This window comes from Hippoglossus hippoglossus, chromosome 16, assembly GCF_009819705.1.
Source record: "Hippoglossus hippoglossus isolate fHipHip1 chromosome 16, fHipHip1.pri, whole genome shotgun sequence".
In the NCBI taxonomy this organism is placed as follows: domain Eukaryota; kingdom Metazoa; phylum Chordata; class Actinopteri; order Pleuronectiformes; family Pleuronectidae; genus Hippoglossus; species Hippoglossus hippoglossus.
Window position 1 is genome coordinate 25,504,167 of NC_047166.1, and position 15,672 is coordinate 25,519,838.

The window sequence follows — 15,672 nt, forward strand, 5'->3', positions numbered from 1 at the left end:
TGATCCCATCTTGTCTTTCACATGGTCCAGTGTATTTCATCAGCAGGAAAACTAAATGTTCCTGCTGATGAAATACACTGGAGCTAATTCAAGTTTAAGAGTTAAAACAGAACAAAACTGGAAGCAGTAAGTTTTTGTTTTCAAAATAATAGAATTGCAATAAGAAATTATTAGGCTTTTATTTGTGATGGTTGAAAGAGTCAAAAACTAGAACTGAAGCTATGACATGAACTCAAGAAAAACATTACATGATCATGTTCATAATACTTGATTGTATTAAAGTGTGTGGTCTTTAATTATGTTAATATTTGCCATATATCTTTTAGTATAAGAGAATGCTTTAAATATCTATTCTACAGTCAGTGTTGCAAAATGGGGACACTATAATTATTAAATTATGGAGAATTAGTTTCCATTCTTTGTCTGTCGACCAAGTGACAGTATACAAGGGGCCAGTAAACAATGAACAGACTAGGCAGGCAGAATGGCGGAATTTTTAAGTTGGACACTAATTTATTGTATTTATATTTACTTAATTAGTTGATAACTATTTCATTTCATTACATTTTTGAAATTATTTGAATGGGATATACATTCTACTAATTGGCAAAGTAGAATCCACTCTATATAAATATATATTTAATCCATTCAGCTAATAACTAGTTTTAATGAGGTACTTCAAATCTTTACTTCATACAACGTTAAAAAATACATACACTACCGTTCAAAAGTTTGGGGTCACCCAGACAATTTTGTGTTTTCCATGAAAACTCACACTTTTATTTATCAAATGAGTTGCAAAATGAATAGAAAATATAGTCAAGACATTGACAAGGTTAGAAATAATGATTTTTATTTGAAATATTAATTTTGTTCTTCAAACTTTGCTTTTGTCAAAGAATGCTCCATTTGCAGCAATTACAGCATTGCAGACCTTTGGCATTCTAGCTGTTAATTTGTTGAGGTAATCTGTAGAAATGTCACCCCACGCTTCCTGAAGCCCCTCCCACAAGTTGGATTGGCTTGATGGGCACTTCTTGTGTACCATACAGTCAAGCTGCTCCCACAACAGCTCAATGGGGTTGAGATCTGGTGACTGCGCTGGCCACTCCATTACAGACAGCATACCAGCTGCCTGCTTCTTCCCTAAATAGTTCTTTTGGAGGTGTGCTTTGGGTCATTGTCCTGTTGTAGGAGGAAATTGGCTCCAATCAAGCGCTGTCCACAGGGTATGGCATGGCGTTGCAAAATGGAGTGATAGCCTTCCTTATTTAAAATCCCTTTTACCTTGTACAAATCTCCCACTTTACCAGCACCAAAGCAGCCCCAGACCATCACATTACCTCCACCATGCTTGACAGATGGCGTCAGGCACTCTTCCAGCATCTTTTCACCTGTTCTGCATCTCACAAATGTTCTTCTGTGTGATCCAAACACCTCAAACTTTGATTCGTCTGTCCATAACACTTTTTTCCAATCTTCCTCTGTCCAATGTCTGTGTTCTTTTGCCCATATCAATCTTTTCTTTTTATTGGCCAGTCTCAGATATGGCTTTTTCTTTGCCACTCTGCCTAGAAGGCCAGCATCCCGGCGTCGCCTCTTCACTGTAGACGTTGACACTGGTGTTTTGCGGGTACCATTTAAAGAAGCTGCCAGTTGAGGACCTGTGAGGCGTCTATTTCTCAAACTAGAGACTCTAATATACTTGTCTTCTTGCTGAGTTGTGCACCGGGGCCTCCCACTTCTCTTTCTACTCTGGTTAGAGCCCGTTTGTGCTGTTCTCTGAAGGGAGTAGTACACACCGTTGTAGGAAATTTTCAGTTTCTTCGCAATTTCTCGCATGGAATAGCCTTCATTTCTAAGAACAAGATTAGACTGGCGAGTTTCACATGAAAGTTCTCTTTTTCTGGCCATTTTGAGAGTATAATCGAAGCCACAAATGTGATGCTCCAGATACTCAACTAGCTCAAAGGAAGGCCAGTTTTATAGCTTCTCTCACCAGCAAAACAGTTTTCAGCTGTGCTAACATAATTGCACAAGGGTTTTCAAGGGTTTTCTAATCATCCATTAGTCTTCTAAGGCGATTAGCAAACACAATGTACCATTAGAACACTGGAGTGATAGTTGCTGGAAATGGGCCTCTATACACCTATGTAGATATTTCATTAAAAACCGGACGTTTCCACCTAGAATAGTCATTTACCACATTAACAATGTATAGAGTGTATTTCTGATTAATTTAATGTTATCTTCATTGAAAAAAACAGTGCTTTTCTTTGAAAAATAAGGAAATTTCTAAGTGACCCCAAACTTTTGAACGGTAGTGTATATTAAATGTTAAAAATATGTGGGCTATGGTGGAAACTAGTAATGTGAAAACCATACCCATGTGTAACAATGTTTTAAAACATACGTTGTCTTCAGTACAGGTTATATATCAGTATAAAAGAGAAAATTGGATATATATTTATATGACAAATCGCAACACAAATATCAGTGTCTTACTCTGAAAAGGACATTTCCTGTTTGCCTGACGCTGGCTTGGCGCGGGCTCGGTGGTGAGCGGCGCTCACTTCGGAAGCAGTCGGGTCCTGTTCGCCATCCCTCGGCGAGCTTCGACGCTCAGCGGACGCTCCCTGGAGAGCGGGCTCTCTGTCCCTTGATGCCCGGCGCAGTGTTGTGAGACAGCGGACGCGACGATGATGATCTCCCCGTGGGACCGCTGGTACTCCACCAGCTGCTGCCTGTGCTGCCATGTCCGCACAGGAACCATCATCCTGGGAGTCTGGTACATGGTGAGCACCGCCTGGTAGTTAGTCCCGCACTGTGCCTGTAGACATGATCCAGCAACACTATCACCAGGGAAAACACCTCAGTGCGTATGATGGATTTTACTGTACCAGCCTGAGCCACTCTTATTTGCACAAGAGGAGTTCATTCTTTTTCTTTAAAGACCATATCATAGCAGAAGTTCTCAGTTTGTTGTACTTAAAGTCACTGAGGTAGACCTGAGTGTAACTGAGGCTTCTGTGAGTCAACATGGAGATAAATTAATGACTTAACTTCAGATGGAAAACAACTCATAATGTTTGTGTTTTTCACACAATGACAACATTAACATCTACGTGTCCTCTTTGTTGCACTGTTAAATCTTAATGTGGAATATATCAATGAGTTGGTCTTTTAAATGGGTGTACATGAGAGGGTTAACTCATCCAAACCAGTGGAAGAATCCTCTCTCTGCTTCCTATGAATAAATTAGCAGTGGGCCTCTTCAGGTAGCAGCCTTTGTGTCAAGCTGCCAATTGACTGCAAAGAATTTTCCATTGCATTCACCTGATCAGTGGGGATGTATGAGTCATCTGCATAATGAGCTGCAGCAGCCAGACCAAAACAAAGATGGGCCTGGACGCAGAACTTCTAATTTAATATAACTAAACTATTTCTAGGGATAAGGTTAAATTGATCGTATTTAGGTCTGTACAGTCGTTGCTTATAGAGAGGGACATAGACCTCTTCTGACCACCCGGCAGCTTATTGAGATGAATCCATAAATTCCAGGTCACAGATTTAGAAAGCTGAACATGTCAGAATACATTCAGCATCTGCAGCTTTTCATGCTCCTGTTCCACCTCCTCCCCTCCATCTCCTGTCCATATTTCCCCTGTCTGTCTGTCTGTCTGTCTGTCGTTCTGTCTGTCTGTCTGTCCATACTGTTGCCTTATCTTTATCTGACCATATGTCCCTTGTTTCTAAGCTCATCAATGCTGTGGTGCTACTCATCCTGCTCACAGCCCTCAGTGATCCTGAGCAGTACCACCTGACCAGCGCTGAGTTGGCTAATGACCTGGATGTCATGGATGATGCCAGTAAGTAGCCCAGAAGGCTGGTGCTTCACAGCAAATGTCCCATATGTACTTCAACAGTTTAGTGAGGACAGAATAGCAGAGAAACTGCCAACAGAATTATAATTTTTGTAATGTAATGTAATGTGTTTTTTCGTATCACATTGACTCATCATTATGTACTATTTTTGATAAAAGTGTCCTCTTGCTCATCTGTATCACAAATACCCATTATATATTCCATATGTATGCATCTTATTGTGAAATTCACCCAATTATACCATTTTTATATTCATATCATATTGTATATGATTTTGAATTTATATATATATGTGTGTGTGTGTGTGTGTGTGTGTGTGTGTGTTTATTTCAATATCTCCTTATACTAATGCACAAATAAGTCTCTTCACAAATAATATTTCCATCTTTAGTGAAAGGTGTATATTATGTACATATTCTATGCAAATTTTTTTGATTAGATTTTTTAGTTTAGTTTATTGGTAATTTTATGGCGTCTACCTCATAGTCACTATCTGCTGCTGTAGCCAGTGAATATCCCTGGTGCTGGATCAATAAAGCTTCTCTTATTTTAATATATTCTCTAGTTGTTGCTCCACCTAATGACATTCAGTCTGGTAAACAGCTTGTCCCCACTCTGTAAGAAAACCCCACTGGCCCCTTTCTATTCTACCTGGAACCAAATCTCTTAAAATTGACCGTGACAGATGACTTAATCTCTGCTTGTGGGGTTAAAGGTTCAGTCGTGTTGGCAGGCAACTGACTAATGGAGGGATGTAGTATTGTTGTTAGAGGGACCTCACACATTTGTCTAGACGACATGCAGCGTTTCTTTTTGGATCTAACAGCCAAAGCCACAGACACGCAAACCTAATGAAAAGCCTTCTTAACAGACCAGGTGTAAACTGGAGCAGACTGACTGGAGGTGGCTGCTGCTGACCTCTGATTGGGAATGACTGCTATGTCCCAGCTCCAGGGGATTAGGTTTACGGTGCCCTATGATCCATTAATTACAATCAGATTTAGAATTAGAAAGCTTTGTTGTCATTGCACAAATTTGTACAAGGTTAATTGTTGTGCAGCACCTAAAAAACAATACAGACTCACACACATCCAGCGCATACATCTGACCACATTGATAATTAATAAACAAATAATGGAAGAAAGATAAAGGCATCATATCATAAGCATGGGCACTATAAGTAGTATCTTCACAATAGTCTATGAGTTCGTCCTGAGATATTATGATGATGCCGAGGTGGTGGCAGTGTTTGTTAGAGTTCAGTTCAGTGAAGGCTCAGCCTGGAGGTGCAGGCTTTAAAGACCCTGTAATGTTGCTCTGATCTGACAAACAACAAGATGAGCTGACAGTTGCTGTGTGATAATTTACTCTCTCAATATCAAATGACTGTCCAGAGACTTGCAGTAAAGCAACAACCGATTTTCTTCCACCGACCGAACAAGGATTTAACTGATGATTGCAATGATTAATGAAGACTCTGCCTAGATACAGTTGATCCTGCAATCAATCGACAAATCACCTTGAAAACTGCCGTCACCTGAAAAGAAGTTGTCAGAAACCCAAGGGACAATGGAGTAAAAGCAAAATACACATCACATTGTAATTAACAATAATGTAGTTAGGAAATAAAGCAATTGTAGCTCTTTAAACGTTATTGCTTCTGGTTAAAATTATCTCAGTTTTAATGGACTTTTGCAACTTGCTGCCTTTTCTACTGATTACATTTTTATGTGTTTAAATAAATAGTGTTGGATTTTTACAAAGGTGAGATTCTGTCTGCTAAATTAGATGCAATCTATAAGATGTGGTACATTGCCTCTCTGTACACTTCTAAATGCTTTTATGCGCAAATGTGATTCATACTGTGACTCAGAACTGCAAAATATCCACCGTCAGTTTACAATAGAAAATGTAGTTCATGTATAAATGGCATTTTACTGGGTCAGAGAACTGTTCTTCCATCAGATTCACAGTCTTTACTCAGTACTGACACATGGTTTTTGATTTTGCCTGCTGCTATCATTATGTAACTGAACTGTTAGTTGTGTTATGTGGAGTTGATATGAGGTCAGGCTGACATGAAGCGCATCACATCAGTAAATTCCTTGTTTGGTTGACAGATGCAACATATTATTTATCTTCAACACACAATCCGTTTCCCCCAGATCAGCAGGACATAATGTAAAAAACATTGTCAGAGATTTGATATGGAATTGAATGTCCCTCAACCAAAGTAACACAGACTGGAATAAACCCAGATGATAAAAATATTTATAATTTATAGTTTTTCTTTCTGCTTCAGACATGTGCATCGCCTCAGCGATCTCTCTACTGATGATTCTTATATGTGGGATGGCAACATATGGTGCATACAAGGTAAACTACTTCAACAATGCGTACACTTATACACTGAATGTGTTAGTCTGACGGCATGAGTGTAAATCAGAGACCCTTCAAGTGTTTACTTCTGTAACATAAATGGTTTTCAAACTGTTTAAATGAATTATTAATGTAGCTAGTCTGTTGCCATTCACGCCTACGCTAAATCTATTTTAGAGTCTTTGTAAACATAAGAAATCTCCAGTTTGAGGAATGACTTATGTCCACAGTGTTGGTTTGAAAGCTCAGCTCGATTCTCTGCTCCCAGATAAGTATATCAGCCAATCCTAAATGAATATCTCTGTTTCAGCTGCGAGCCACTTGGATCGTGCCATTTTTCTGCTACCAAATATTTGATTTTGCTCTCAACACCCTGGTTGCTGTCAGCATTGTGGTTTATCCAAACACAATACAAGACTACCTGCAGCAGCTGGTGAGAAACCTCAGGTGTTTTCCTCTTACAGAGTGAAGTCAGTGACATCAGCCAGCAGGGTATTAACACTTATGTGCTTTACAAAGGTTTCTGCAAACATCTAATTTTTCATTTCAACACGATAGTATCAGCTGCCTGTGCTGTCAAATGAGTGGTTCTCTTCACATGAACTCTGATGCTCATTGAGTGTTGTTTTTCTGATTTGTGTGCAGCCTGATAACTTCCCCTACAAAGAGGACATCGCTGCTCTCAGTAATGTCTGCCTGGTCCTCATTGTGCTGCTCTTCATCAGCTGCATTCTCAGCTTCAAGGTAAAGTGTTCTAACCTAAGCTTTCTCCTTATGTTGAGCAGGATTTATCGGAGGGTTTTGGCAAGAGCCATGTATCACACAGCAGATGCTGTTGAATTTTAAAGTAAGAATAGCACTAAACACACGTTATGGCTCTGTGTCTAGCCATCGCAGTGAGACAGTAGGGCAGCATGCAAAAAACCCATGACCCTGAAACTGAAGCAGCTAAATGGAATTCAGCCATTATTACTTTTATCTTTTAGCCCTGTGCATTTCCCATTATGACATATCTAAATGTCCTCTCTAAAGTTCTGTTCCTGACCATAGACATAGACCGTAGATGAAGCTGGACAACATGTGTCCACTTCCTCCCACGATCCAGAAATGAAGCTAAGATACCCCTGATATGAAATCCACCATCTTGTGCATTTGGGGCTTAAGTCAGTAGTGATCAGGGGATGGAGCCACAGTAGTGATACACATGCTCAACCATTTAGGAGCCTCAGCTGTCAATCATCTTTTAGCCTGTTTTATACCATCAAATAACTAATTAAAACTAAACCAAATGGAAAAATGAGCATTCCAACATACATCAGTGAGATAAGATTTAAACAAATATAATGAACAGAAACCATCTTTGAGAAAAATGTACTTGATGTGTACTTCGACTTTTTACTTTGGTCCATCTCCCATCCATTAACCTGGATGAGGCTCAATTTCTGACCTTTATTGCATCCAGCCACCAGGTGGCAATAGAGAACACTCGCTTCACTTGTAAGAAGCAGTCATGTAGTCTATCTTCTCTGGTCCTGACTAATATATCTGTAGGATGGACTACTGTGACATTTGGTGCATACATTCATGAATAGAGGATGAATCCTAACCACTATGGTGATCCCCTGACTTATTATCTAGCGCCATCATCAGTTGATCTACATGATCACACACCTGCATATACATCAGTTGTACTATGTGTGTAGCTTAGCATGCTCATATGCTAAATTAAGATTGTGAATGTGGTGAACATTATACCTGTTAAATATCAGCTTGTTAGTGTTGTCAATGTGAGCATTACTATGCTTATAGAGCCTGAATGCTGCTAGCTTGGCTGTGGGTTTATGGGATGGATGAGTGGGGTTAATCTCATTAATTTGAAAGGGGTTTGACAAAGACAGATGATCTTTGTCAGATACTGTATGTTGTTGTGTGTTGTTTTGGTGGTGACGGAACAGCAGTGGACAATAACATGTTTTTATCCTCATTGATGAGTGGGTTCAAATTTGCAAAGACCATGTAGTAAACTCAGATTCTGTATCTAGCTCAGTTGTGGGGTCTGCCGTGATTTCAGACTGATGGAATGATTAGCTTTGCTCAATCAATATCATAATAACTATAAGTATTGTTTTCAGTGGACTGGGAGGTAAATTAACCTCCCAATCTATTGTTGCTAATGCATATCTAAAAATTCCTGAGGAGACTGAGCTTTTTAATTGGGTTACTATAGAAGTTAGAAAGCTCAGTGTGGCTTTGGTTCGTGTTAGTGGATGGATGGAGCAGATGGTGTTGTGCTTGGCTGGACAGATCCAGCAGCAAGCTGCCTGCTGAGGGCCTGATTGTTACTGGATGAAAGGGGAACCTTGCTTCTTTAAAGGGATTATCTCAGTCTCAGGTAGATCCTGAAACAACAAGTGAGAATGAAGTATAATTTAATTTGAGTTTTTTAGTGAGAGTTTCTCTGAAAAAGATTTTGGTAGTCTTGAGATACCACTATGAGACAAGGCTGTACAATATGACCCAAATCGTATATCCATAAAAGGGTAATTTAATATCATATCTATTATATTTTATCAAAATATGAAGCATTTCCAATTTTCAGTTTATATGAAATGACTTCATGAAAAGGCCCATTTCTTATTACATTTTGAATTATATACTTACAAATAAAAGGAATATGCGATCACAGGGCATAGAACAAAATATATACTATGAATTGACCTGATTGTATTTGAAGCAGCTTGGTACAGTAATTCAAAATAAATGTTGAAAATATAGTTTTCTTGAAAGTACAAATCTGCCTCAACTGTCCTTAAAATCTACAATATAAAGATACAGTATATTTATTCGTTAGTTAACATATTTGGTACCATTAATAGGGCGGCTGTGGCTGGGGGGTAGAGCAGTTGTCCTCCAACCAGAAGTTCGTCGGTTTGAATGCCAAAGTGTCCTTGGGCAAGATACTGAACCCCGAATGGCCCCTCATAGAAAAAAGTGCTGCCCATGGATGCACTGTATGAATGTGTGTGTGAATGGGTGAATGACTGTACTGTAAAGCGCTTTGAGGGGTCATCAAGACTAGAAATGTGGTATATAAATACAGACAATTTACCATTTAATAGGTTATATTGAATTTTCATGTTATGCAGTTCAAACTTCTCATCTGTTTTTTTTTCTCTCTGCCCGGTATCAGGCTTACCTCATAGCATGTGTGTGGAACTGCTACAGATATGTGAACGGCCGGGGTTCTTCTGAAATCCTGCTCTACGTTACAACCAATGACACCACGGTAAGTCACCTCCGATGATCTTCACTGTACATTCGGCCCAATCCCATTTCACCCCTTGGCCCAACCCCTTGGTTTTGCGTGTTCACGTGTAGGGGTAGGCTGTCCCAATACCTGTTGGGATGGAAGGGTAGGGCCAAGGGGCTCTATACCTCTCCAAACGGAGATCTTTTACACCCTCACTTCAAACCTAGGGGTACCCAGAATGCCTTGCGAATCACCGGCAAGCTGGGAGAGAGAACCAAAATGTAGTATTTTCTCCAATAATAAGGATTGAAAAATTACTAGAATGATTGTAATACCTTAGTTTAATATCATTTCAATGTATTATTGTCATTTTTTTTTTACTTAACTGCTCCTCGAATAACAAAGCATCCTGGCAGGGTTTTATACAGACCACAGCTAGCAGCCTGTGACCTTTTGATTCATACGTGAAATAATGCAGAGCATCCAAGCTTTTCAATTTCAAATGTCATTGATTCACCTGCATTAGCATAGATGTTATTTGAATATTATAGGTTTGTCACTTTAGTAACTGTAAACAATAGCATTGGTTTATTTAAGATCTCAACAATGTTATTACAATGACATCCCCGGCAAAACTTTTGTCTCGTCTGTTTACATCGACGACTACTGATGACTTCTTGAAGGGCTGTCCCAATTCGTAGGGGAAGATTTCAACCACTTCCCCGTGTGACTCTGTTTCAAGGGGCAAGATAACCCTCGAAAACAAAGGGTAGAGGTAGAGAGAAGGGGTAAAATGGGATTGGGCCGAAGTCTCATATTACTATCATGACTTCAGAGTTTCAAATCTGGTTTTAAAGGTTAAAGCTGGTGCAATGAAATAATATAGAAAAAAATATTCCTTAAATTGAAAATGAAAATAAAATATAAAAAACAGCTGGGCATTTAAGTTTTCTTGCAAATTTTATTCAAATGGGAGAAAATGGCACATTTGTCTGGGATTATTTTCAGAGGCAGATTATTACACATTTGGTGGACTATTGAGCATTAACAGTGATTCAAAATAAACTACATTTCTAATAATGAACTAGAGCCCCATCAATAATCTGGTCATTTTATCAACCTATATCAGCGTTTCAGATATATCAGCATTGGGCGGCAGGATTTATTAAAAAATATTATACAGAAAAAAGGTAATCATTCCAACTAACACGAGCCCTTTGGGCAGCTGAACAGAAACAATGAAACATAGAGTAAATGAATGTTCCCTACAAATAGACCAACAAGAAAGTACAGAATAACATGACTTGTAATTTTAAACAGAAGTAACATTTTGCTGAGTCTATGTTCCAATTGTGGGTTAAACAAACCCTGTGGAAGAAAAGAACGCTTCTTCTATTGTTTGTGCTGTGAGACCACCTGTGAGAGTGTTAAGCACATTTTCCAATGAGCTGTTCCTAACATCTTGCTGAAAAGCTCAGTAGTTGTAGTTCACTGTGGGTGCTGCTGGAGTTTATTTCTCATTGCTCAAGGTGAACTTGAAACCACCAGGGTTGCCCCTGAAAGAATAAGGCTAAAACTGTTTTATACTCAATGAGAATACATGTAAATTACACATGAATGTAATGGAAACACCAATGAAATCATAGTCAGATTTATTTTTTCCCTTATGATAGGACAGTTTTTCTATAAAAACATTGATATTCACACAATCAGTGACTTTTTACCAGCTGTCCTTCCTGCTTTTAGCAGCTGTAACCGTGTTTTCTAGTCTGAATAATGTGTTTGTACTTCTCGTATTTTCCTATGTATTAGTTTACTTCTTGTTGTGAAATATTCCGCTCTGCTGCCAGTACACTTGTCCATGTCAGCGATTGGTCACATGTGGTATACACTGGCCCTTTTATGTGCACATGCTCATATCTACAGTAGGAAAACCTGGGTTCACTTATCGAGTTGATAAACAGCGCTGTGTGACTGCTTATCCTGAATGCGTTTCTTAGGTTAAGTTAAGCCGGATAACTGAAAGATATTTGGGATGTTGACTTCGCTTCATAGTCCCGGCCCCCGCAGCTTCTTTCATGTCTAAAGGCAGCAAAACCACTCCTGTGGGAAAATGATTTCCTCGTTCAATCCAGACGTCACGTTTTTATCATCTGTGCAGGTTTGCTGTGCTCAGGCCAGTCTAGCAGCTGTAAAGTCATCACGTTGAAGAGGGGAAGGAAGTTGAACGCTGAAATGTCGTAGTTTTATACGGGTCACAGTAGAACGGATGAATGAAGAGACTTGGAAGAAGAGATGAGACTCCATGCTGGCAAAGCCATTATGATGGTGGCTAAAGTACAATAGTAATACAGTGAGGTCTGTCTCACTGTACTGGGATCTCCTATCGGTGTCCTGTTGTCCGGATCTGGCCCTCGGATTGTGACTAGCCTGTGCCCACACATGTATAATAACTAATACTTTGACAGAAAGGAGAAGAAAAACGAGTCTGTAAAAACACCAATGACATGTTATGACTATCTGGAAATACGGTACAGTTAAGTGGTGAGCTGTGAGCTGCCTGCTCCATTAAAACTGACACCTGACCTCGTATGCTGCTGGGTTTCACAGGTATTTTGAGAAATCTGTTCTCTTCAGCCGGCAGCTTAAGACTCCTCAGAGTGTAACATTCCACACGATTTGAAACAATCCACTATACCCGACAGCTTCATGTGATGTTGAAAGAAACAGAAATGTCCACACAGGCTCATAATGTGTAAAACACCTGAGCTGTAAGGAGAGAAGCAGAAGGCCACTCTCTGACTTCCTGACATCATTAGTGAAAAGGGCCAGAAAAACACTGCCCCTTCATTTCCTAACATTTGCCTCACCTTCAATAAAGGCTCCCCACAGATCACATGCATGTTTGTGGCTTTTGGACAGCAGCTTCCATGGCAGTATATCACTTATACAGTGGTTAGGTTGATGCTAATTCATTCCATATGAGCCAAATTCCTGGACATGTTGTACAGAAAGGTCACTCACACAGTCAGGTAATATTTTTGGTATCAAAGAAGCAACATAACAGAATGAGTATAATTTTTCTTGAAGGTTTGTAAAGATGTGGAAACAGGGTTATCACAGCAAACCTGAGAAAAATGGGAAAATGAACAAACTGCTGAGGGGTGAATTTTTGGGAAAGTAAACATACAGAGAAATATCAACTGTGTCGTCTATACAAATACAACCGAAAATGTTTTCTGCAATGAGGATATGTAATAAATTTACATATTTGACAAATATTTGACAAAATATTTGATCTTACAGTAAAATACCAGCTTGTAGTGACTGCAGCATTATTTTATGATTATATTTTTGTATATTTTGGAACTCACATTACTCGGTTTAATGTAAATGAACAAATGAAGTTACTGCAAACTTTGTCTGTATGAAACCAGACCATTATTTTTCTCTAACCGTAACCAAAGAGCTTTGATTATACCTAAACCTTCATCTTCTTGGAAATCCACTGCTGTCACAAAATAGAATGCCACATTCATTAAAGAATATGTTTTCTCTGAACCCAACACAACCAGTTATCACATTTCAATCAGGAGAGACCTCAACTGTAGAATAATCAAAATTGTAATGCCATGCATTATAAAAAAAGAGCGATGTGATAACAAATGGGTTTGTTTGGTGCCGAGACAACGCGTGATGCCATTAAGCTACAGCTTTAAAACCAACCTGCTTTGTTTTTTACAAATTGTGTAGTGTCCTGTGTCTTATTCATCATCCACAGTCTCTATGTACTACATTCCCTTTTTGTTTTGAGGCAGTTTATACCTGCACATTCACAGAGAGTCTGGCTAAGGACCCAAAGTACATCTTTGACCATTGATCATCAGCTCTTGTCATTTGTCAGCATACTGCAGTTTATCAGGGAATCCAGTGGCGGATCTAGGATTTTTCTAAATCAGGGGCCATAAAGGGGCAACAATTTACACTGAAGGGCCAATTATATGTCCAACATCCATGTACAATTCCTGATTCTATAAGTCGCACATATTATGTCATTCCTTGTTTACTGTTAGTTTTAAAACTTTGAGCAAAGCCACACGCTTCAAAAAGGAACCATTTGAAAATGGTTCCTTTTTGAAGCACATTGTGTATTTCAAAAAAGCTTCAACATTTTTTTATTCTAAACAATTTGTCTTTTTTTTTTATTGTTAGTAGGGGACTAGTTTATTTTTTTTAAACTAGCCCCGCCCCTAGCCCCGCCCCTGAGGAACTTATAAGGGTTTTATTTTTTTCTCTGGACTCTGGAATTAAATATTTCCTTTAATCCAAAATTCTTTTTTTTACTATTGAATTCCTATGTTTGGAATTGCACCAGAGCCGGTGTTTCATTACAACATTACAACAAAAACAAGCTCAGAGACAGAACTTTCATAACACTGCAATTGATCTTACTGATATTGAATTATTCTCGTCTGGTGAAACAACCACTCATACTGACCAAAAGCTGTTTTTCCTCTTCTTCCCTCTTCATCTTCAGGTGCTGTTACCTCCGTATGATGACAGCGTCAGTGTCCCTCCCAAGCAGGCTCCTCCACCCTACCCCACTGCTACAGCATGAAAGCATTCCCCAGGATGCTGCTGAACGCACCCTGTCGTTCATAAAATCCCATAAAATCGTATGCACCACACTGCCTCTCCATTGTACAGTGGAGCTACGCACACATTACAGTTCACCTCACACATGCACGCACAAGATCATGTCACACACATTATGCACACACCACTACCTTACTGTAACCTCTCTTCCCTTCCTGTTATTTGTTGTTAAACTCATAATCGTCCTGTAACTCTTCCCTGTATTTTTTCTGTCTCTGTGTTATTCCAGATATAATGTGGGTGAGGTGACATATAAATAGAACTAGAAAGTTTGATAGACGATAGATTCCATATATTTTTGTTAGATGTATTTATGCTGTGTGTGTTTCTGTCATAGTATTTTGATATTCATATTGAATTTATGCATTAATGCAAAAAGGATGATAGTAATGTGTCATGAGTCATCATATGTGTCCTGTTTGTCTTGCCTCTGCTTGTGATCAGGGTGGAATTGCCTTCATTCATTACTTTCTCTCTGATGGGTGCACTGAACAGGGCCATGTGTCCCCTTGACTGGAAGTTTTCCTAAGTAATGCAACTACCTGTAATCTGATGGGACTTTAGAGCAACCTAGTGTATATCAAACATATCACCTTCTCCTACTGTTGTATTCAACTGCTGACACAACTGTCTTCTGTTAGAAAAGGGTCGGGTTGTGCTGGTTGACCTCCTAACTTTTAAAATGTAAACTGTGTTTCTACTGAAATGCTATTTATTGATTTTGACAGCGCAGACATAGCACTGATCTGGAATCAGTTTGCTCTTTGAAGTCACTCATAGTGACTTCAAAGAGCAACGGAACCTGTTGCTATGACTCCGGCTTCTCTGCATATACTCAGGAGCTCGGTAAATATGGACCCTGGTTGTGTTTTTTCAATTAAGCCAACGGGAGCGTCTGGTCTGTGTAAACATGTGAGTCTGTTCCACCAGATGCAGTGATATTGGCAAGCTGCTCTGTGGACGCAAAATGTCCTGTGAGGACACACAAGTCAAACTTATGGACTGCTGCTGGATGAAAAATAAAGATGTGACATGTATTTGTCTATTATAAGCTAATATCACCAACTACGGTTTGTGTTTTATTTTGAAGGTGACTTGTGAATCAAAAATAACTTTGTGGTGATGCCAATGTCATAAAGCAAATTATTAAACTTGCGCCTAACACAACTGACACATATTATTTAGAAGGAAAAGGTTTCTGCCACATTATGTCCTCCTCCGCCCCTGGAAACTATTTCTAAGAGGTGTATAAATGTGTTCATCGTGTGGCAGGTGGGCGCCACCACAATGGGTGAGTTTGTAATGATCGTACTTACTGTGTATTTCCATAACTTGCTGCTTCAGAGCTCCTTGACTGGGGAGATCAAGAGTTTGTCCAAGCATCACTTGTGAATTTAAAACATCTTTCAAGTTGATCTGCAGGACACGATTGATTAAAAGTTTTAAAACTTTCAACCTATATTTGTCCTCAGATTCCTTAGTTAATTATCATGATCAAATGT

At 39.2% G+C, this 15,672-nt stretch overlaps 1 protein-coding gene across 1 annotated transcript; it reads left to right on the forward strand.

The window, feature by feature from the left end:
- Positions 1 to 2,547: 2,547 nt before the first annotated feature.
- On the forward strand, positions 2,548 to 15,226 carry LOC117776449 (lysosomal-associated transmembrane protein 4B-like). The gene is made up of 7 exons (XM_034610370.1): positions 2,548 to 2,795; positions 3,758 to 3,869; positions 6,188 to 6,261; positions 6,575 to 6,697; positions 6,910 to 7,008; positions 9,455 to 9,550; positions 14,052 to 15,226. Exons 1-7 carry the CDS (start codon positions 2,700 to 2,702, stop codon positions 14,130 to 14,132), a joined length of 681 nt encoding a protein of 226 aa, XP_034466261.1. The 5' UTR covers positions 2,548 to 2,699; the 3' UTR covers positions 14,133 to 15,226.
- Positions 15,227 to 15,672: the final 446 nt, after the last annotated feature.